Genomic DNA, 23284 nt, shown 5'->3' with positions numbered 1-23284 from the left:
TGGCTCTCCCAGAAGTGGAATCTTAAACCAGTCAGTCAGGAATCGCCTGGTCAGCACTAGTGAGGTCATCTGCCCGACAGCCCCTGTCGCCCCTAAGGAAAGCAACTTTGCCACAACCAATCTACCTTTTGCCTGATACGACTTCCCCGTTCCCGCTCCCTTCTGCCTGTCTGTCTTTCATTTGGCACAGCTGCTTTCTACCTGCTGGATGGGATGCTGCCTGGTTCATGAAGCATTGAATAAAGCCAACAAGATCTTTACGATTTACTCTGTTGAATTTTGTTTTTTAACAGCTGGAAGGCAGAGCAGTCCTGAGCCGTACGTGTGTACGTACTTTCTAGATACCTCATCTGTATCTGGTCTGTCAGGGGTGAGTCTTTGTACTCCTGCACCTGCCCTCCTGGCCCTGTGCTCATGTCGAGCTGTCGTGTAAGGCTAGTGTCCTTGGGCTGAGTTTGCCCTCCAATTCCCAGCTGGTACTGGCGCCTGCACCAACGGCTCACCCACCTACCTGAGGGCCCAGCCACTTGTGGAAACCAAATTTTTTATGCCTCCTCAGAGTGAAGGGTGATGTGCGTGTGGGCCCAACCAGACCAGGCCTCCTTGGGCTGCAGGCATGGGCCTTGCCAACCCTGTGCCATAGAGCAGCATTCACAGCTAGCGCCCGAACCCAGTGCTCGAGGACCTGGGTGACCACGAGCCGCGAGAATTCCCTGTTCCTTCACCACACCACCCTGGGCCCTGCAGCCATGTCCTGTAGCCACGTGCCCCTGCCAGGCCAGCCCTGACACAGACCCCTTTGGACAGTACTGAGCAGGTATGTGGCTGCCCTCCTGGGACCCAGCTTGCAGAGGGTCAGCTTCTGTGCACACAGCCCCTTTTGATCCTGCAGTTCCACTTCCACTGGCTCATTGCTGAGCTTTCAGCTATGGTCATTATTCACTCTAATTTGCATCAAAAAAATGCCAAGCTTCAAATTTCTTAACTTAAAGAAAAGCTAAGATACTATTACTGAGTTTTTAAGATATGACCAAACTCATGTAAGTATATGGCAGAAATCACCAGGACTTTAGAGCAAAGCTGCAGCCTCAGTTTCAGATGGGCCTGGGGTAGATGTGACCAGAACATTCAGTCACACTTGACCCGACTCCCGCTCCGCACACCCTGCCTCTCCGGACGAGCTGCAGGTTGGGCTCCATACCTAGCACTAACTCACCCTGTAAACTGAGAGTGCAGGGGTCACTCTCCTCCCTCGGAGCCGGCTGGCTGAGGTCAGCCCTGTTGGCCTCTGGTTCAGGGGGGGAACAGCCTGAACCATCACTGCTTGCCGCCCTCCTCGGGGCCCCGCCATTCTCTGAAAGAACGTTATGCTAGAAAAGGCAAGGTGAGGATGAGGTTAATGTCTCAATACACAGGGTTTTCCATATAGTAATGCAGTTTGTGAGCCCCCTCAGGATTTGAGCACAGCCCAGCCGACTTTGTCAAGCCTCAGGCCTGGAGATGGGTTCTGGGGAGGAAGCACAGGCAGTCCCGGGTGCCAGCTCCTTAGCACCCTGCACAGCCTACGAAGGAGTACCAACAGGCTCCGCACAGCCAAGAGCAACTGTGCAGCTGCCCGCTGGGAGGCCGACCTGGACCCGGGCAGAGCAGAGATCAGCCCAGAGCAGTGGATGGGGTGAGGTTCAAGGCAGAAGGACAGAGAGCCAGCCTGGGCTCAGGGAGTGGACACGCTTCGAGAAGGAGAGCGGAGGGGAGAGCGGGCCTGGAACGCAGGCTTGGGGACGGAGCGCCACGCTCAGGAATGGCTCTGAACAGGGAGTCAGAGCTCGGACAGCATAGGAATCACATGCATCCTGAAACACTTCCACAGAGAAGAGTCCACTTAAGCTAAAGGCACATCCTGCAGATCCAGCGAGCTGAAGTGGAGAACTACTTAGAAACTGCCTTCAACTCGCCCTGTGTCACAGGCGGGGTCTGTGCACGTGGGACCTGGAATGGAGTGCACCCAGCATGGGGGTAGCTTCTCCTGTCCCTACCTCACGGGGGTCTGAGGAGCAGCCGAGCCAACACCCGGGGCTCTGCCTCACAGCATCTCTCCCACTGGATCTGCCAATGGCCCCTGTCAGGCCCAGCTTCTAAAATGTCACTGTCAAGCCAGCCCGTGGCCTAGTGGTTAAGTGTGGCGTGCTCCACTTTGGTGGCCCAGGTATGGTTCCCAGGCACAGACCTATACCACTTATCAATGGCCATGCTGGCAACGGCTCATATACAAAAAAAGAGGAAGATTGGTAACAGATGTTAGCTTTAGGGTGAATCTTCCTCAGGAAAAAATAAAAGTCACTGTCTGTACATACATGGCTTTGCAAATTCTGCAGGCTGCACCCCTGCCCATCTGGCCTCTCCTAAGATTCCTGGACAGCTGCCCCCATGGCCTGCCTCCTGGGAAACGACCTTCTGTCTTCACAGGACCCGCCACTGCTCACTGGCCCCAATGGGCACGACGGGTTCCTGCATATCTTTCCCTCATCTCCATCCACCCTTGCTCTGACCATCCGTGGCCAGACCACAGCCAAGAGAGGATGCCAGAAAAACCTAATTGTTAGAATTTTATGCCAGAGAATTAGCTGCTGTGTGTAATTATATTTACCTTGTATGTCTTCTGTGCGTCTGGCATCCTTCTACTCGAATTAAGGCCTGATTAAAAAGAAATCAAATTTATGATGTGAAACCAGGGATTAAGGGTTCCTGAGGAGAGCACTTTCTTTAGGAAATACTCTTGCCTCCGACTCCACCAGGACGGGCCTTCCTGAGACACAGATGTGGCTGCAAGGAGGACTTTCAACATCGCCATCCTGCTGTCGCCTGGACAACCCATCGAAATGGCTTTTAAACATGAAATGAAGCTCAATTTTCCTCGTAATGAGCACAATGCAATGGCGAGTAGGACATGCAATGTCTGTCCAGTAGACTGGCCAAAAAAGATCAGCTGCGATGGGCAAGCGTCTTGAACTCTCGCCTTCCAGACTTCATCATTTTCCTGTTGCTGTGTTTTTAGAACAAACAAAATCACCTTTTAAACTTTTTTAAGTGCACACTTACCCTGAGCTGCCTCTGTCCTCACTGCTCTCAGGGGCAGGCGTGGCTCTTCTCCGGGAGGCCCTCTGGCTCCCTGCAGAGGTATGGAGGTTGTTCAGAGAGGGCATCGGGCAATGAGGGCACCGCCCAGGAGAACAGGGTCATGCAGACCAGTTGCTGGTACCTGGCTGAGCCTGAAGAACAGCGACAAGAGCTGCGCCCCCGGAGAAGCCAGAAGGGTGCACAGGAAACCCGTCCAGAAGGATCCAAGAGTGACCTCAGTGGGGCCGACATCCAACATGAGCTGCAATAACCCAACGGCAGCAATCACATCGCCCGAAATGAGTCCGACTTAAAACATATGGTCATTTTGTAATCACAAAGGTATTTAATGCGATAGCTACTTTATACTTAACCAAAGTTCGCTCTCCCTGAATCTTTGACCTTCTACCTCAGGAGTGAAAAAGAAGAAAAAAACAGGTCATAAGAAATGTTTCGAGGGCACCGGCCCCGTGGCTGAGTGGTTAAGTTCGCGTGCTCTGCTTCAGTGGCCCAGGGTTTCGCCAGTTCGAATCCTGGGCACCGACATGGCACTGCTCATCAGGCCATTGCTGAGGCGGCATCCTACATGCCACAACTAGAAGGACCCACAACTAAAAATACACAACTATGTACCGGGGGGCTTTGGGGAAAAAAGAAAAAAAAAAAAGAAATCCTTTGGTTTTTCTCCCGTACAAATCTTTTGGACTGAACAAATGTCTGTGGAACGCCCACTTTATGCCAGGCACACCACATGCTCAGCTGACTTAATCCTCACTACAACTGGACAAAGAGAATCAATACCCCCGATGTACTGATGAGCACAAAGACAACTGGTCGACCTCAGAGGACAGAGCACCCTGAGGTTTCCTGACTGCAGGCCCCGTTCTTCAGGAAGCTGTTCCCTTCCTGCTACTTGATGATATTTCTTCGTCATCTTCTTACAAATGCCACACGTATGTCACTTTAGTAAAAAAATCCTGCCATTTCATTACTGTTATTGCATGAACTCCAAATACTTGTGCTCTCTGGTGGATGCACCTCCTGAGCCCCACCTCTGAGATGGACCCCTCAGCACATTCCCAGCCACTGGGGGCCCATGAATGGCCATGAGGTTGTCATAAGAAGCAAATCTGACCGTTTGCCCTCACCCCAACAGTCATACTGTAATTTTTGCCTCAGGAGAGGCAGGGCCTCCATTCTAACTGCTTGTGCTGATTTAGAATTAATCTCCACATCTCGTGAGGGTCCGTTAGACCAGAAACACCAAAAGGCATCCCAAGGGCAAATGTGGCTATCAGAACTGTTCTCTTTTTCAGTCAGAGGATGTTTAATTTGAATTAATTGCCAGCCTCATAAAATGATTCAAGAGCACTCTCATCAGACACTCCAGGCTGCTGACACCTGTGGAGAAGCCATGCTCTGTGGCACGGGGGTCACAGGTTCACACAGGGAGCAGTCAGCTGAGGCAGGCTTGCGCCTGCTTCCCCCGGAGCCCACTGCCCTGCAGACCCCTCCTGATTCCTTCCAGGCCCACGGGTCTCTTCCCCTGCATAAGCCTCTCCCTGAGGACTGTGCATTTTGCTAATTCCTGAGTCAAGAAGGCACCACACTGTAGGTCTGGGAGTGGGAGGCTGGAGCCTACCTGCTCCTGTCCCACAGTGGTGAGCAGGGCAGTGAGGCCTGCGTAGGCGCAGAGCATGGCGAAGGCCACGGTGAGGCGCGGGGTGTGCAGGAGGCCACTGCCCGAGGGCCGGCTGAGTACAGAGGTCCAGACGTGGAAGTCCTCCAGATACTCCGTGAACTTCCAATACCAAAGCTGAAACCAACCAAACAAGAGAGACGCTCAGCGACATCGGGCATTCATACAAACAGCATGAAATCTCGGTTGACAATCAACCATTTTCCGCATGGAGACGCCACAGTCTCATGGCCCTCCGATCCCAGTTCGTTAGCCCCAGGCCCTTTGCAGCTGGCTCCAGCCTTCCAGCCTTGTCTGCAGCCCCTCTCTCTGACCTTCCGCTGGGACCCCCGGAGCTTTGAGACAAACTGTCCCTTGGCCGCCATGCTTGTGTCACCTTTGAATGCCTTCACACCCTTCTCTCTGGAGCCTCTGTTTATAAACCCTCACCTGGTGGAATTGATCACATCTTTCCTTGTGTTCCTAAGAGATGGTTAAAAACCCTCCATTCCTAGCATGTTCCCCTGCAACACGGTGAACTTTGCTGGGCTTCAAGCACACTGCGGGCTGGGAGCGCGCTCACCCACCTCTGTGCCCTGAGCAGCCCTGCAGGGTTGGCTGCAGTGGGCAACATGCTGCCTTTGGAACTGCACCGAGCTCAAAAGGTTCAGTTCAACTCCAATAACGCTCAGTGCTCAATGCTGTTCTAGAAGAAACAGGATGACCAGCAGCAGAACATAGAAGCAAATATCAGCAAAACAGCTTCAATGGGATGAGAATATATTTTTATATAAATGGACTGGCCAACAAAGGTACAGCATTGATTCATAGCCCACAGCCACATGTGCATCCATATGACTAAACTAATAAGTCTACGTTTCTCTCAGAAAGTTCTCAGACAAAACAGCTGGAGAACAAACAAAGTGACAATATTTAGTTATAATTACTTAGAAATAATTGTCAAAAGGAAAGTCCCGGTTGAATCAGGCCTTCAGTGTTAAGCGCTGAAGAATTTCCATATGCTGCGGCTGATTAAAAGTTCTATTTCAAATTCATTGTGATCATTTTTCTTACTAAATTAGCAGCGTCAAGACTGAAAATGCCAAAGTGGTGAGCCTGGCCCTCTCTTCCATGGCAGGTGGCGATAAGGACACATTAGAAAGAAAGGTCCAGTGAAACGGGAGGACATCAGCACCCACTGGCCGCCTATCTCTATCTGAGACAGCCTAGGACACTGTGCACCAGAAACACAAGGTCACATGGGAAGGTGTTTTCTATTATGAAAATAAACAGAAGAAAACTGTAAATGTCGAATAGGTGGATACTTGAGCAAAGACTAGCGCAGTGATGATTTTTTAAAGAAAATTCATGATGAAATTTGCTCTAAATGTTAAATTAGTAGAAAAATGCACAAGCATTATTATTACAGCTATTGAAAACATATTCATGTATAGGGAAAGACTGGAATACGCAAAGATCAAGTTTCACGGTTGGTTTGTGAGATTATAGGGGATTTTGTCTTTTTTCAGGATCCCCAGCCACGCTGCCCCCATTATGCCTGTATTCTGTTCATCGGTTATCTCGATGTCAGGATATACACAGTGCACTCAAAAGTCTTTACTTAGTGGCCCCTTGGACACCACAGACCACAGGCAACCATGAAGTCTGTAAGTGTTATTATAGTTACAACTAAAAGAAGAAAAACATTGCTACGATAATTAATAAGTGGCAAGGTAACTACTCCAGGCTTGAATGGCCACTTGATGCATCGTTTAAGACACGGTTATCTTGATATTAACTAAGAAAAGAATGAACACGCCTAACTTTAGAGACATTAAGTAAACAACTGCCCAGAGAAGCAGAGCTGGGCATTCTGCCAGTTGGCCAGGGATGCCACCCACCTTCCGGAAGCCCGGGCCCCGGCACAGGCAGGCCAGCTCCCGCTCCACGCGGCCGTCCCACCTGCTCACTGCCAACCAGCATTCGGCGGGGAAAAGCCAGCTCTGTCCCTGTCCTGCACACAGCTCCTTCACCATCACGTGGCTCACATACCAGGCGGGAGAGTGTCCACGGCTGTCGTGCCAGAGGCGGATCTTCCGGATCGGGCCCAGAGGAGCTGGAGCACTGAGGACACACAGCGGCTCATCAGGCAAGGCTGCGGGGCAGTGGGGCCCGGGGTGCAGCACCAGCCCTGGTTCTCACCCTCAGGGGGTAGATGAGACATGTTAACAAATAAGCTTTATGCAGAGCAACATACAAATCCCCCTGGGAACCCAGGAGAGCGGACGGTGAATTCCCACAGGCCCCTCTCGTCACTCAATAGCAGATGTTCCTGGTTGTGCGGAGCCCAGTGGTGGCACGCAGAGCTCTTCAACGCCTCCCATTCTCTGTGCTCAATGCACTCAAAGCTCATTCATGTATTAGTGACTGGTGTGGAGCAGTCTGAAGCTAACCTCCTCTCTCTAAACGAAGACATAATACTCCAAACCAACAAATATCATAAATGGAACTTCCCAGGAGAAAAAATATTTAGTTCAGTTCTTTTGTATTTTCTGAGAACGTCAGGTGCTCGTACTCCTGGCTTGATAAATTATCCCTCTTCATCCAACCCCACCATCTCTGCATTGCCAGGTGTCCTTGCTCTTCCAAATTTGGGAAGAATCTAATTAATTTAAACAGGTTCAGTGACATGGAGAAACACTGTGGTTGGGAACCTGACTAGCGTGTAACATCAATAAATCCGACTGCCCCTGCCTCCTCCTTCCTTCCTGCACACACATAGTGTTTAACCTACTTCAGATAACAAACTGCAAGCCCTTTACGAAATTGTTCCTACGTAAAGTGACGCTCCCTGTCAGAAGATAATGTTCTGTATTCCCACTTTACGGATTGTGAGAAGTGTACGCCAGGTCTGACCAGCCTCCTTTTCTCAAATTGTGCAGTCAGAATATTTCAGATACCTCAGGATAAAAGTGTGTCTGGAATTCCTTTCAAACAGGGGCTTCTCCGGGCAGTAGAGTTCTTTGGGTTCTGAAAGTCCATTTTCACCACATAAAACAATGTAAACCTCAAAACAAAGACACAGGGGTAAGAGTTCATGATATGGACCCTACAACACTAACATGCTGGGCAGGGGATTCTGTACCCCTCCTCTCAGCTCCCCATTCTTCCAAGACCATCCTGGAAGGCCAAGCGCCCCAGCGAGGACCCAGGGGGCCCAGGGAGCGCAGCCTGTGGCCTTCACGCCCCCCTGCCCCCAGTTAGGAGAGGTGCTAGAATGTGAAGAGAACACAGCAGGGGACTCCCCAGCAGGTATCCAGGCACATTTTGAAGCTGGAGTAGCTGAGACAGTGCTGTCAGAGGGACCAACAGGTGCCTGGGATGGACTCTGGTAATTCTCTTACATTCTTGCATTCTCTTCCACAGGAATTTTAGAATCAGTTTTTCAAGTTCCACAAAACACTTTCCTGGAATTTTTATTGTATTTCATTGAATTTAACCTCTCCATGTTTTAGTTTTTATCTGTAAAATGGGTATATTGACAGAACTTAATTCAAAGAGTTTTTTGAGGTTTTAGGGGAGTAACAAATGACACATTGCAAAGTGTCAGTTCACATAAGCTGCTGTTACTATTATTAATGTTATTGATTAGTTTGGGAGAAATGACAAGGAAAATGAGTTTTCCCATCCATGAACAAATATCGCTCTTTATTTAGAACTTTTGTGCATATTGTGCAGATTTTCTCCATGACGGTCTTGAATGTGTTTGGTGGATTTCCTTCCAGGTATGTCACCATTTTGTGACCGTGATGAGGAAGATCGCGTTTTCAAGTACGTGTTATAAACGGTACTGCTGTTCTCTAGAGACGCCTTTGATGGTTTTTTCTTAATCATGTATCCAGCAATTTTGCTTTTTTATTACTTCTAGTTTTTTGACTCAAGAGTCTTTTGCATTTTCTATTTAATAATCATATCAGCAGCAAATAACAATTCTTCTCTCTCCCCTTCCAAATCTTATTTTCTTGTTTTGGTTCTTATTTTATTGTCTCCCCTGGAGTTTCCAGTGGTAGAGACAGTAGCAGACGTTGTCTCAAGTTTCACGATTAAATGTAGTGTTTGCTGTAGGGAGACAGCCTCTGTTAGGTTAAGGGGATCCTCTTCGACGTGCTATGTATTGTCTGTGAGAGTGTATATCTATCTGGTAGACTATGTAAACATATAGTGAGAGACTAAGGGCTGATAGTGGGCAAGGATCACACAAGCTTTAAAACACATGTCGTGCCCCGATCTGTTCCGACACTGCTGCACCCTTCTCCCTCGCTCTCCTCTCCCTCTTCCTCCCCTACCTTGTCCAGACTGAGCCAGCTTGTTTTCTCACTATGGGTTCCACAAAGCAGCCTGGCTCCCTGGAGAAGTGCGGGTGAATTCCAGGCCCAGGGGGATCCCTCCTGTGGGATCCATGCAAGCACACACCTGCGCTCACACAGCCGGCTGGATGGGCTTGGGTTCTGCCTGCAGCCTCACCTCTACAGCCCCGCCTGGGCACACGGCCTCCACGCGGCCAGTGACAGACCGTCTCTCTCCACCTCCTGCACTTTACCTCGCTCCTCATCCATCCCCTCCTGCCCTTCCTCCATCAGCAACTCTGCGGAGACTGTCTTTACCCCAAGCTCCCAGCCAGCCTCGTCCCTGCCAGTCCCCAAAGTCAGTCTGGAGTTCTCCCCCTTTCTCCTGCGATCTCCCTCTGGGTGGTGGTAAGGGTTCACACCCACTAGAAGAGCACAGTTTGGTTCTCAGAGTCTCGATGTGCCACTCAGAGACACAAGTGGCTCTGCGCTGCTTTCCTCAGTGAAGGTGGAAAGGGGAAAAGGGGTTGAGGGCAGTCTGCATCTCACTCTTACAGATGCGCGTGGCCAGGGAGAGCCCAGAGGAAGGGCAGACAAGCCTCCCGAGAAGTAAGATGGGGCCAGCTGTGATGGGTGACAGGTGATAGACAGGACGGCCAAATCATCAAACCATCACTCATACCCGTCCACACCCTTCCACACCACAAGGTGTGTCTCCCAGGATGACCTGCTTACCTTTGCAGTAAGGTGGGCCGGAGCCCGGAAGCCTGTGTCCACGACAACTGCGTACAGCTGGTGGTCCGGCGGAACGTTTTCTTGCAGAAAAATGTAACCAGTTTTCTTTTTTTCGTGACGATCTACACGTCTGCTTTTAGTAACCAAAAGTGCATAAAGAATTGTAAAAACCACAATAAAAATAGTGGGAAGTAGGTTTTCCGGATGTCTGTAAATAAAAGGACAGAAGTAAACAGTGAGTTACTCAGGAATATAAATATTTAGACAAAGACTGATGAGTGCCCCCCACACTGGTTAACGCAGACACGAACGCACACATATAAGACTAACACCTGTATACACATGTACGCAGACATGTGCCCCTACTGGTCTTCACTGATTTGTTTTTAAACATTTGCTTTGTAACTGGGAGGAGAAAGTAGATTTTTATTAGGGAAAGTGGCCGAGAAGGGAAAGTTGGAGGGGTGGAGTGGTTTCTGCCATCTCTGGGTGTTAGGACGGATCTGAGCCCCTTAGGGGAGAAGCTGCTTGAGGCTGAATCAAGAGGCTCCTGAAGGCACAGAGCTGCCTCGTGTTCCAATGACTAGCACCCCATGAGCATGGACTCTGGACAAAGAAGCCTTGTGATGACCAGCTTCTGCATCTGAAAAGCTGCACCATGTCAGCGACTCACATCCTCTCTCTGAGGAATTTTCTTCATGAAATATGGGTAAGAATGCCAATCTCGCTGTTATCATGAAGAGTAAGTAATAAGACACATATCAAATGCTTCAACATGTAGGTGTGATGAATGTTCCCTCCCTCCAGCAGAACAAGGAGGAGATGCTCCTGTACCTGCCCATCCCAGCTGCCCCTGTGGGTGGGGCTGCTTGCTCCCCACCTGCACCTCACACTCCCCTCCTGTTCCCAGGCTCCAGTGCTGGCTGAGGGAGAACACTGAACCCCGCAGACCCACGGAGTGGAGTCCACATCAGGGCACTCATGCAGGACCCTAACCTGATAAGGTGTTCTGCCTGGACTCGAGTCTTACAGACCCCTGACGGGGTTTCAAAGGGTCAGCACGAGGTCCATGCTGCAGGAGATGTCATCCTCCCACTCCCATCACTGCACTTTGACCCTGTCTGAGGGTAGAGGTTCTGCTCCTGGTTTCTCTGCCGGACACTCTCCTCCTCGCCAGAACGGAGACTTGTTCTGAGCCTATGCCATCAGCTCAGCAGGAGCTCATGGCTCTCTGGTTCCAGCCTGTCCTTCCTACGCCTGGACTACACCCAGAACCTCCCGGATTCTGCCCCCGCACGGCCTCAGGTGTGGTTTTCCTCTAGACATCGCCCAGGGCTGCCCCTCCCCAGATGGACCCCCTGCCCCCAGTGCTGTCAGAAACTGCAATTGAGCCTGCTCTCTGAGTCCTGATCACTGAGTCCTGATGACCCTCACAGTGACCAGCATCTGTAGCATACCTAACTAATGGATCCACCTACTTGTCTGCAAAGTAATCAACTGTTTGATGATTGATTACATAATACAGTAAGTAGCATTCCCTATTACATAAACACAAGGGAGACAAACGTAACACCCAACACTTGCCAGAAAATGCAGACTCTGCCATCAATACTCATTCAGCAAATATTTACTCAGGTCCTGCTATGGGCCAGCCTGTTCTCAGTGTGGGGCGACTTTGACGAATGAGACAGAGAAGGTTCCTGCCGGAACGAGTTTACCCTCTACCTACCTATATTTCAGAACCTGAACGTATTTGTTCTATAAAACAATGGCTATAAAAATAGGGTGAATTTTAAATTTATCATTTAAAATGGGACACCTTTGAAGAGGAAGAGGGCGCTATTATTAGACTATGACAACAAGCATAAACCAGGACAAGCAAATCTGACAGAATTGTCACTATAAATACTGACCCATTCGATCACAACTGACCAGAGTCACACTGAACTAAAGCTAAACTCAGAAGTAAGAAAAGTGTTTTGACTTTCTTGCGTTTATACATCTCCTGTCAGTGAATGTTTTTTGGGGTTTTTTTGTTTTTTGTTTTTTGAGGAAGATTAGCCCTGAGCTAACTGCTGCAAATCCTCCTCTTTTTGCTGAGGAAGACTGGGCTAACACCCATGCCCATCTTCCTCTACTTTATATGTGAGATGCCTACCGCAGCATGGCTTTGCCAAATGGTACCATGTCCTCACCCCGGATCTGAACCAGCGAACTCTGGGTCTCTGAAGCGGAACGTGCGCACTTAACCTTTGTGCCATCAGACTGACCCCAGTGAATGTAAGTATAGACAGACAGACATAGATAACTATATAGTATTGCTAATATGCAGATTCCAAAAAGCAAAATGGTACTAAGTAACATGGATTTCCAGCATCTGCTGAATTATACGTGAGCATCCTGCATTGGGCATTAGTGTAAATAAAATTTTGTCTTGATTTAGAAAACAGAACTTACCCCTGTAACTGGGAAATGTCACTCGTTTCAAAACTGGCATTCAGCCTTCTTCTTGCGACAGAGAATGCTGCGAGGCGGTCATAGCTAGAGGGGAGATGGGGGTTAGGCCTCCAAATGTGTGGTGAGAGCAGGGTTTACAGTGTGATGGTGAGCGAGTTAAAGGAAGGACATAAAGGATGACGAGCTCCAACAACTCCAGCTTTATGATTTAGATCCGGTTTAACATATTCAGCTAAAACCCAAGTTAGAATGAGGGACTCTGTTCTGAGGATACACCAGATGCCTTCACATCCGAGGCTTGAGCACACAGCCGCCGCGTCAGCCCTGGGACATGAGCTGTCCTCACTGTGGACTTGGGAGTCTGTTGGGGACATCTTGATGACGACAGCCCCCTACAGTCAACTCAAGGCCAAAGACTGTGAGGGTCAAGTCACAGCCCAGTTGTGGACCAACAACTGGGAAACCCATCAGACTCTGTGCGCCTGTCCCTGAACGCCAGTCCTAGCGTTACAGGTGTCCTATCACTGGGACTCTGGCCATGACAACCATCATCAACACTCACTTTTCTTAAAAATAAAATCTCTCTCCCTCATTGTCTTCCAGGCAGGTCCCATGTTGTATTCATTTTTGTCCCTGTAGCAGCGAGTAGGATGTAACGGAGAATAAACATTGTTCATTCATAATATTCGTAACACTGTTGTTCAATAAGTTTGATGTGTTCCTAGCAATGGCATCATATAAATTAAAGAGTGCGACATAAGAAAAGCAAACAATGGCTGATGAATCGCACTGATACGTGGTAAAATCTGGACATACTCACCTCCTAAAAGGCAGCCACAAAATGCACTTTTTATGACAACTTTTCTTAAGAAGGAAATGACTATTCCTATTTTTAAATGTGCCTAATAATTGTTTATTCTCTATTCTTTTTTTTTTATTTGAAGATTGGCACCTGAGCTGACAACTGTTGCCAATCTTCTTCTTTTTTTTTTCTTTCTGCTTTTTCTCCCCAAATCCCCCCAGTACATAGTTGAATATTGTAGTTGTGGGTCCCTCTAGTAGCGTGGCCTGATGAGCAGTGCCATGTCCGCTCCCAGGATCCAAACTGGGGAAACCCTGAGCCTCCGCAGGGGAGCACACGAACTTAACCACTCGGCCACGGGGTCGGCCCCCTATTCTCTATGCTAATAAAAAGGCAACAACAAAAGCCTCTGACAGAATTGTCAGTTCTGCAGCTAGAGGATAAAAAATTTCTAGTTTAGTGACATGACGGGCAGACCCAAAACTCCTGAGGAGGCTGCTCCTGGTCTGTGTAGAGACTCTCCCTGCATCACAAAGTTCACCTTCACACCTGTGCTGGGAGGGACGCGTCTGTGGATGGGGGGATGGGCGCACAAGTCACAGGGCGGGGAGCTGAGCCAGTGGATGCCGGCTGCCTGACTACCGAGGCACCCGGAGACCATCGGACGTCTACCAGAACAGCCGATCAACACGGGTACTACCATTCACTCATCGACCATCTCTCCAGCAACATTTGCTGATCACCTACTCCATGCTGGTCACCTTCGGGAGGGGCGGGGACAAAGAGAACCGGAAAACCAGACCCTGCTCTTCCGGAGGTGCAATATCGCAGGGCCCAGGCTGACATGGAAGGTGGAGGAGGCATGTGCCGACAGAGTCGACAAACAAGACTGCTCCAGTCCTTACAGGTGGACAAGGCCAGGGAGGCCTCCAGGCGCTGCGCCAAGCACGGGAGGAAAGGCAGTCGCTTACAAAAAATCTCAAATCCTTTCTCAATAGTGTGTCTTTACCTGCAGTTCACTTTTTCTGGAGAAGTTCCTGGTTGTGGAGAGAAACTTTCAGATTTCCACTCTCTTGTGTCCCAAAACAGGCATCGGATCCACTGGAAATGCACGGCATAATTCACTGACTTGGCCAAATATTTGTTCAGAGGTTTTCTGTCATAGTCAGCATCTAGTAAGGATAAATATCCCAAGTTGGTGTCTAAAAAGAGAAAAAGATAAATTAAGAAATACAACCTAAAGTTTGCAAAAAGGCATAACTCATTCCAAATACAGATGGAGCAGAAGACAGTTGGACAAGGAGTGGGAGCTGGGTGGGGCCTGGGAGAGCAGGTGAGTGCCGGCCGCTTCTTCTCCCCAGCACTTAAACCCTGAACTAAATGCGTCCAGTCGAAGCTCTGGCGTGCTGGTTTTCATCTTGGGGCGAGGGGGGGCGGGGAGCAGAGTGTTGGGAACGCTTCCCTATGTCCTGAGTCCCTCCGGACATGCTGAACGGGTCACCCCACTGCCCTGGGGGCACAAGAGAGTGAAGTCAGCTTCTCCACCTCCCACCCAGACCCCTTCCTTGCTTCTCATCGGCTCCATCAGCCAGCCTGCCAAATATTTGCATGTCCTATGTCTGCAGCCACCCTGGTGAGGACACAATAACCATGTGGTTTTAGCCTATCATTTTTGGATAATTTTTATGTTTAGAAGCAAAAATATTTAACATTATATCTATTTAAAATGTATCCCTAAAGCTTTTTAATAAATGATGTTGGGACAACTAGATATTAGCCATTTGTAAAAGTGTGATATTAGATCCATATTTCATGCCACATACAGTAAAAAACACCAACCAGAGATTTAAATGTAAAAGAGTGGAAGGGTAAAGGTACTAAAAGAAAATATAAACATGAAGGACTTCTTTTATAAGCTGGGTATAAGGAAGGAATTCTAACATGACTCAAAATCTAGGAGTAATAAAAAAAAGTAATAAAAATAGATAAATTTTGCCATTAAAAAAAAAACTTTTGAAAGGCAAAAATCCCAATAAAAACAAAGCCAAAAAATTATATGAATCAAGAAAAACCAAACTCAGTGGAAAAATGGGTATATATGAACAGTTCACCAAAAAAAAAGTAGATAATGGCCTTCAAACATATGAGAAATGCTCAATTCATAATATCAAATGCATATTAAAACTACTATTTCTCAATTTTCCAACTGGCAATATTCAAATGCTTGAAAATATACTCGGTTGGCCAAGCTGTGGGGAACAGGCCCTCTTCCACACAGCTAAAGGGGAATTTGCAATACTTCCCCACACTGCACACGCATCCCCCTTTGACCCAGAAATGCCATGGCTTGGAACGTACCTTGCAGATCACTCCTACCCCGAGTACATTACAGTATCTGCACAAGCGTGCCCCGTGCATACACGGGAGCTGGTTGAATAAACATGTGCAGTGGAGAGGCTGCAGCAGTAAGAAATAACCAGGGGATTGATGAATGAATATGTATGGAGTGATTTCCAGATGAATAATTTAAGTAAGAAAAGCACAACACAAAAGAATGTAAGAAACAGGAGAAATAAGAATGTGTGTGTGCGAATGTAGGCATATTTTCCCCAAAAGAAACACATGCACGCACATGCAGTTATTGAATCTATATGCTGAACTGGCTTAGAAACAATGACATTTGGTGCATATGTCTTCTATCCTACATGCCATTCCCTATCAAGAAACTGAGGTTTGTGAAGAAATGCCTGGTTAGAGGAAGGGCAGGCAAGGTGTGGATATGCCTGGAGTGCCCTGGTGTTCCCAAAGGCAAGGAAGCACCTGAAAACTCCTGACATCATGTCAAAAATATTCAGGAAGCATCTTGAGGGAGCTCCCACTGGAACAATCTGAGCATCAAAAAGTAAAGTGATGTAGTGGGCTGGTCTCATGGCATAGCGGTTAAGTCCAGTGTGCTCTCCTTCAGTGGCCCAGGTTCATGTGTTCAGATCCTGGGTGCAGACATACACCACTTGAAAGCCATGCTGTGACAGTGACCCATATACAAAATAAAGGAAGACTGGCACAGATGTTAGCTCAGGGTGAACCTTCCTCAAGCCAAAAAAAAGAGGAAGATTGGCAACAGATGTTAGCTCAGAGCAAATCTTCCTCACCCAAAAAAAAAAAAAAAAACCCACTAAAATGATGGAAATGAACTAAATACACTGATTTTAAAAAATCTGTGCATTCATCAAGACAAGAAAGCAAGAGTGAGAGAGTGAGACAGGAGCTGTTCTTTACTGAAGAATGCCAGCTAAATTAGTTATGAAATCAGAAAATCACCATTGAAACCTGCGTTGCATCACGAGTGGAGGCCCAAACCACAGGGTTAAAGGTTCCAGGGAAAGGAGGTACCACCCAATTAACCACAAAGGGAAAATGTTCTATTACAATGGATAGATGGGTGGTTATCTCCTTAACCCAATTACCAGACTTGGCATCGCCTATGGGTTATCCACCAAACAGCCGGGAGCTGAATTTAATCATGAGGAGACAGAAGGAGTCCAGAATATGAGACATTCAAAACATAACTGACTTGGGCTCATGAAAAAGTCAGTGTCATGAAAAAAAGACATAAAATGGGGGAGATATTCTAGATTTTAAAAGGATCACAAGCACATGGCAATGAAGTGCGCTCACGAACTTTGACTTAATTCTGAATCGCAAATATAAAGAGCTATAGAAGGCATTGGGGGTCAACTGCAAAAATTTCACTGTGGACCACAGAGCAGATAAGGGTCTTGAACTGACACTGATTCTTTTAGTGGAGTGGAGTCGAGCTGAGTAGGAGAATGTCTTCCTTTTTCTGTGATGCATGTTGAAGGCTGGAGGGACGTGGTGTCTAAAACTTTCTCTCCCCAAAGAGCTGCACCCCCCCTTACACATGCACACACACACACACACAGATACAGTAAACGTGGCAAAACGCCAACAAGTGGCGAATCTAGATGAAACAGATGCAAGTGTTTGTGTTCATTTTTTCCCCACTTTTCTGTCAGTTTGAGATTTCTCACAATAAAATACTGTGGGAAAGGAAACATCAAATGCAAAATTTTTTAAATTGCCATTGATAATTTGAATTTGCTTAACAACAATGTTTGGTCTATTTTTAAAAGAAACAAATAGCAGTGAAGACTGGTTCTGAGAGGAAAATAATCATATCCCATAAAAACGTAGCACATGGAGAGGACGGGACAGCCCGTGCACCTGACTGTCAATGCTCCATGCTAAGGCCACAGTGTGCAGGCCCAGTCTGAAGCGTGTTTATAGTCCAGTGTGGATTCATTCAGCACTTTGAGCCTCAATTTCTTGCCCTTCAGAGGAGGACAGAGACTCAGAAGCCGAAGAAACCAGGGGCCACCCATTAGGGGGTGAGCCCAGAACCAATTCACACAGCCACCTCAGGGTGTAGGGGCATGCTCTGTGCCCACCACTGGTGTGCACTGACAGAGGGGTCCTGCAAGCTGCAGAGAGAGCCTCAGGGTCACAGTCCCTGACACTGGGGGAGGCAGAGCAGCCAACAGGAGAGGCAAGCTCAAGGTGCCATAGGAACAGCACAGGCAGATACGCCCTGGGGTCAAGGACAGTCCACCAGGAGAGGTGACAGGAGAATGTTGAAGTGAGCAGAGGTCGGTAGGAGGTGAGGAAGGGGAGGCTCTGCAGGCACAGATGATGGAGCAGCACATGCAGCTTGGTGAGGAGGAGGAGTAGCCAAGAGGGAACTCAGCTCATGGGGACTGCAAGAGTCCTGGCGATGGGCAGCCTGTCCCACACGGCTGCAGAACCAGCCGGGTCAGACTGCGTTCAGGTGTGTTCTTCCTCTGAAACAGCTTGACACTTTTGTCATGAACAAAATCAAGCCCCGCTCTGCAAACGTATCTCCTAGCAGGTGTTTTCATCTCAGAGTGACAGGAGAGCTTGTCCACCAACCTTTCAGTGACACAGCAGGCATGTAAATGTGCACGATTTGCTCATCCCAGAAGTAGATCTGTTTCACAAGAAAATCAGAAGGAGTAGGTTTCTCAGAGAACCTATGAGACAAAAGCAAAGCAACGATGTCTAGTTTTGTGTTGTTTTTTTCCCCTCAAAGACTTTTATCAGACAATTTTGTGCCAACATCCTTTTCACTACAAGGAGGCCGACTGGGACTAAATGCTTATTCCACGGCACCCCTGGGTCTTTCAGTGAGAACTCCATGGCACTTTCATTTCTCATTTCACTAAAAAATAAAAATTTCAGTACAAAACAAAAACCGTAACCAGCCCAGCTTGCAGGAGTAAACAGCACAGCCTCCAGGTGGTTGGAGAGGCGGGCCCTGCAGCCCAGATGTGACCTCTTCCCGGGAACGGTTAGTAGTCAGGAAGTGACAAACGAAGGAGAGCAAGCACAGGGTTGTGAGACTGAGAAACTGGTTGGAACCAATTCATCTTTTTTGTGTGGGACCTAAAGAATTAAGTTAAAATCCAAACTCTTCAAGCAAATAGTCATGTTTTGGACGCTTAATGGCTTTGCTCCTATGGTGGAATGAGAGTCGAGCCAACAAGTTTACACTGAACCCCGTGCTGAGCGCTGTGTGGCTATCTGCCCGCCTAGGATACACCTGGCTGACGTGCCCCCGGAAAAGATGAAATCCTTCTCATGTGGCCGAAATAGGTGGGGACTCAGAGGAGAGAATACGCTCTCCAACAGAATCCTTTGCCCATCCGGACCTGCTACAAACTCTAAAAACTGCTGGTTTCTGCTAGCGTTGTTACCGCATGATTCCAAAGAAGCTTTTCAACACTCATTTTCGTGTTCCTGTGTAACTCAGTCATAAAATGGGGCCTACCCATTTCACAGGCTCAACCTCACCAAGAGAGATGACTCATTTATCAAGTCTCCTCAGAAATATCAGTTTGAACACAGTTTTTTCTTTTGGAAAAAATAAAAGAAATAAAAAATAAGAGAATTCTGGCCCAGGTCTACACTATGAGAGAGAATTAGATTCCCAAACGAGGCCATCTGTGTTATCACTGACAATTCAGTTATTTCTCACTCCAATAAACTTAGCAGGCAGGAAACCAATCTCAAAAAAAAGAAGTAGGGAAGCTTATTCCCTCAACAGTAGACTATATAACATAATTTCTTTGGATAATTAGCCTCATGACTGCTTTAAAATGCAGTTTCATTCCCTAATCTTTTCATAAGACATTCGCAAGGGCGACGTCTCCTTCTCCAGCCTGGTTACCACGGTAGCCACAACGCACCTTACCAGCAACATGACCGGGAAAGCTCTTGTAACAGGCTTAGAAAATTCTATTCTTATCTGTAGAGATTCCTGGGGGTCTTCAGAAGGCCCAGCGAACTGATGAAAATTCACTTTATCCCGAAGCAAAACAAATGTGCTGCTATTTCTCCTGTTATCCTGTCATCAAATGAAAAACAAGTAAGGAAAATTTGCCTTTGGAAAAATAAGTGCGTTAAAAATCAGCCAGCGCAGCTGAAATGCAGCAGAGATGACTGGCAAAGGCTCTCCTTACCGGGCCACCTTCCTCCTCGAACTCCAGGGTCACGGGTTTCCTCAGCCGATGTCTGCTGAAGGGTCTTCTGCTGGAGCAGTTGTACAGAGAGAGGTGGAGGACTCTGCCCATCTGGGGAGACAAAGACCGCCTCAGAGAGGTGACAGCCAGCCGTCAATGTCAGTGAGAGAATCAGGAGACCACGTCTAGCGATGCTGCTGTTACAGTAGCAGAGATTATGGTCCTGATGTTGGGGATAACGCAGAAAAATACAGCTAGTTTTACCAGTTAGAATGGCAGGATCTGGGGACAATGTAATGCCTCATTACTGCTACTCTTATTAAAATTAATAATTTTTGAAGTTTTTAAAAGTATTTTTTAGTTTTTACCTTAAAAGCTCATACAGAAAGAAGTATCTGCCAATGTAGATACTCAGGAAGGCATATAGGAGAGTAAAGTGTAGCTGGCTATAATACCACGGCTCAGAGAAAGCCTATCTGGAGATGTCACACTTGAAATTTTTCTATGCGCTGAGTACATACTGAGCAATTTAGTGCTCTACATTTTTTTTGCATAAAATCTTCCAAAGTCACTAAAATTCCCTGGTTGACATAATTCTAACTGGCTATATATGGATTAGCATAATTCATTTAAATAACCGGTAAACTGTACCCCTCTATTGAACATTTAGGTATATTTCTATTCGGGTTATCATAAATAATGTTGTTTTGAATAAATAAATAAAACAAAACATCTTCCTTTGAATAAATCTTTTCTCATTTCCATGGTGCAGATTCCTACAAGTGTAATGATGGGGTCCGGGTATTTGAAGCTCCTGGTGCCTGTGACAAAGTGCTTCTCACAAAGCTTACAGAGTAGACACCCTGGCTCTCTCACTCACTACACTCCACAGAGGTCAGCCTTTTTAAAGAACTACACTTTTGTAAGTTAAAAAAGTCATTTTAATTTGTTTCTTTATTGCTTGTTAGTTTGAATTATTTTCATATGCTGATTGGCCATTTCTAGCTCCCTGAAAAAAAAAAAAGGTAAATGTTTTATACAATGAGCAATTTTTTTTTGGTGAGGAAGACTGGCCCTGAGCTAACATCTGTGCCAATCTTCCTCTATTTTATATGGTTTAATGAGCGGTATGTAGGTCCTTGCCTAGGATCCAAACCAGTGAACGCCAGCCTGCCAAAGCAGAGGGCACGAACTTAACCACTACGCCACTCAGCTGGCTCCATGATGAGCATTTTTGACCAAAATAAGATGTGTATCATGAATTTGTACACTCATTCCTCAGGAATTTATCAGGTGCCCAGATGAGCCAGGTACTGGAGAACACCTGGCGGTACAGAAAATACACACAATGCTGGCTCCCTGCCCTCCCAGCTCCTGGCGAATCTGGGATCATTCATGTGGTTTCCGATGTTCACAGGATCACCAAGTGAACAAAGTCCTCCCAACTTCCCCATTCTCACACCCCCTCTGACTCTGGGCCCTTCTTCTGCCCTACCTCCCAGGGACCCAGCAGCCACCCTGGCTGGTCCAGCCTAGATGGACCTGTCATCTGAGCATGGAAGAAAAGAGGTAGGTTCCAGCAGGTCCACAGTAGCCCCTTCTCAAGTTTCATTCGAGCTACTCTTTATTTGATTTCAGAACGAGTAAACCAGGAGATTACTGACTGCAATGCCTGGCACAGTCGCTGTGCCCCATACTCTACCCCACTCAGGCCTTTGACTCCTTGACAATGGGTTACAATGGCCCCACAGGAACTACTCATGGGCCCAGTTACCCACACACCAGAGAAACCTAGTTTGGCTAAGATTCTCTGGAGAAACTGTGATCTTCCAGGATACGCAGAAATAGCAGCTCGTTCTAAGTGGCCCCTCTCTTGGAACTGAAAAACAGGTGCAATGTGCCACCCTGGTCCGTCTCTTCATCATCAAAGCACAATTACTGCACATGTCAGGTGGTCATTAGAAGGGACCAGTCAGCTGTTGTGTTGTACCTCGCCAGCTCGTCCCCCTGGATACGGATTCTTCTTGAAGAGCATGAGCTGGCTAACGTAGCATGGGCTCTGCATTCCAGGCCCAGCAAGACTCTGCCCAGCCAGGTCTCCGGGTAAATGCACCTGGATGGGGCCCAGGCTCTGCACGGAGCCCTGTGGCTCATGATGAAGAAGCGTGAGGATCTCCATCTGCCCAGTGCTAATGTGGAGCTGACGCTCGCTGTTTGAAGACAGGCGGTCCTGAAACAGAGCAGGGAGAGTCCCACATGTAAAGTGCACTCGAGGAAGCCATCTTGAGTCCAGAACAAGGGAGAGGCGGAAAATAACTGAAAAGGTAGCCCTTCTTCTCAAGGTCGTTTGGATTCATTGCCTGAGCAAAGATTTGGGTATAAGGACGTGAATGCCAGAGAACAGTAAAGCACAATTGTCTCCTTTTGTTTCAACATTTTATTCATTTTGCAACAACTCCTATGCTCCTTGGGATCTCTTAGCCCACCCAAAGGGAGTCTGGATACCGTGATTATTTTAGTACCATATGGACTTGACCATAACTTTGAGTGCAGTGCCTTGGGGCCTAGGGCAGGGTGGGTGCTGGGTGTGCAGCAAATATTTCCAAATGTATTAATTGCTAATCATGGTTGCTATTACTAGGTTCAGACAGAGCATTTATCAACTCTCTAATTTCCCAGATATTACACTAACTATCAGTTAAATAAACCAGAAGGTCTGTGTGGGAGGAAAGATAAATGGGGAGGAGAGGAGAGACAAAAGGTGCCTATTAACTTCTGCCTCTTGAAAGCACTGGCGGTTTCCTACAGTGAAAAAACCCTGTGATCCCTGAGACAATGCCCATAGTTACCGTGGCAGAAATAAATGAAATAAATGTTGGTGGGTTTTTTTTTTAGCGGTTATGTGTCAGCAGGGCCGCTTTTTAAATTAATGCATGTTAGAAATCATTTGCATTACTTCACTTCCTTCCTCAAAGAACAGAAAGTGTCCTGAGAAGTGATGTTGCTAAGTCAAACACCATCCCAAACATCCCAAATGAAAACCAAAACCGAAAAAATAGAACAGAAGCAAAGTGTCGTTGAAACGTGATAATATTCATATTCCCATGAAACACTTAAAATTCAAAGTGAAACTTTCCAAATACCAAACTACCACCCAGAATAATAAACACAGCACCTCAGGAACCAATTATACTTTTGCTTTCTAGAAACAGCTGCAAATACAGGCTAACACCCTGGGGAAGGGAAACAGTTGCATTGTCACCAATGAAGAAAAAGTCTGACTTACCAACAATAAGTCCGAGATGACCTTAATTCCTTCGTCTTGTAGGTAGTCTGCATTCCTCGATTTTTCTCGGTCCAAGGCTTCTAAGACCCCGGAGACAAGAAGGATGAGCTCGAGCATCTGCTCTTTGTCCACCACAAAACTCCCCAAGAACGGGCTTCGAGCGTGGAGCACCCGGGCATACTTGATGATGAGCGCTGCGCTTGTGAAGCTTAGCTATGTGAAAAGAAAAGATGTCAATGAAATGTTTCACGGCACATGACGCGTACACTCTTGCCCCCTTCATTACTACTGGAAATTAAAATCACT

General features: G+C 47.4%; 1 protein-coding gene across 1 annotated transcript in view; it reads right to left on the bottom strand.

Moving 5' to 3' along the window:
* The window catches only part of PKD1L1 (polycystin 1 like 1, transient receptor potential channel interacting), a 137655-nt gene that overhangs the window by 35745 nt on the left and 78626 nt on the right, over nt 1-23284 (bottom strand). The window contains exons 30-44 of the mRNA XM_070511923.1: nt 22979-23191; nt 21683-21922; nt 19693-19803; nt 19420-19577; nt 18104-18204; nt 14145-14337; nt 12334-12417; nt 9877-10084; nt 7756-7862; nt 6697-6919; nt 4760-4933; nt 3260-3379; nt 3100-3169; nt 2648-2694; nt 1217-1370 (exon numbers count right to left, since the gene is read on the bottom strand). Of these exons, the coding sequence (XP_070368024.1) occupies nt 1217-1370; nt 2648-2694; nt 3100-3169; nt 3260-3379; nt 4760-4933; nt 6697-6919; nt 7756-7862; nt 9877-10084; nt 12334-12417; nt 14145-14337; nt 18104-18204; nt 19420-19577; nt 19693-19803; nt 21683-21922; nt 22979-23191 (2203 nt within the window). The remainder of the gene's footprint in view (nt 1-1216; nt 1371-2647; nt 2695-3099; nt 3170-3259; nt 3380-4759; nt 4934-6696; nt 6920-7755; nt 7863-9876; nt 10085-12333; nt 12418-14144; nt 14338-18103; nt 18205-19419; nt 19578-19692; nt 19804-21682; nt 21923-22978; nt 23192-23284) is intronic.

Source organism: Equus asinus, chromosome 1, assembly GCF_041296235.1.
Source record: "Equus asinus isolate D_3611 breed Donkey chromosome 1, EquAss-T2T_v2, whole genome shotgun sequence".
NCBI classification, from domain to species: domain Eukaryota; kingdom Metazoa; phylum Chordata; class Mammalia; order Perissodactyla; family Equidae; genus Equus; species Equus asinus.
The sequence above is the reverse complement of the archived record's forward strand: the minus strand, read 5'-3'. Positions and strand labels throughout refer to the sequence as shown.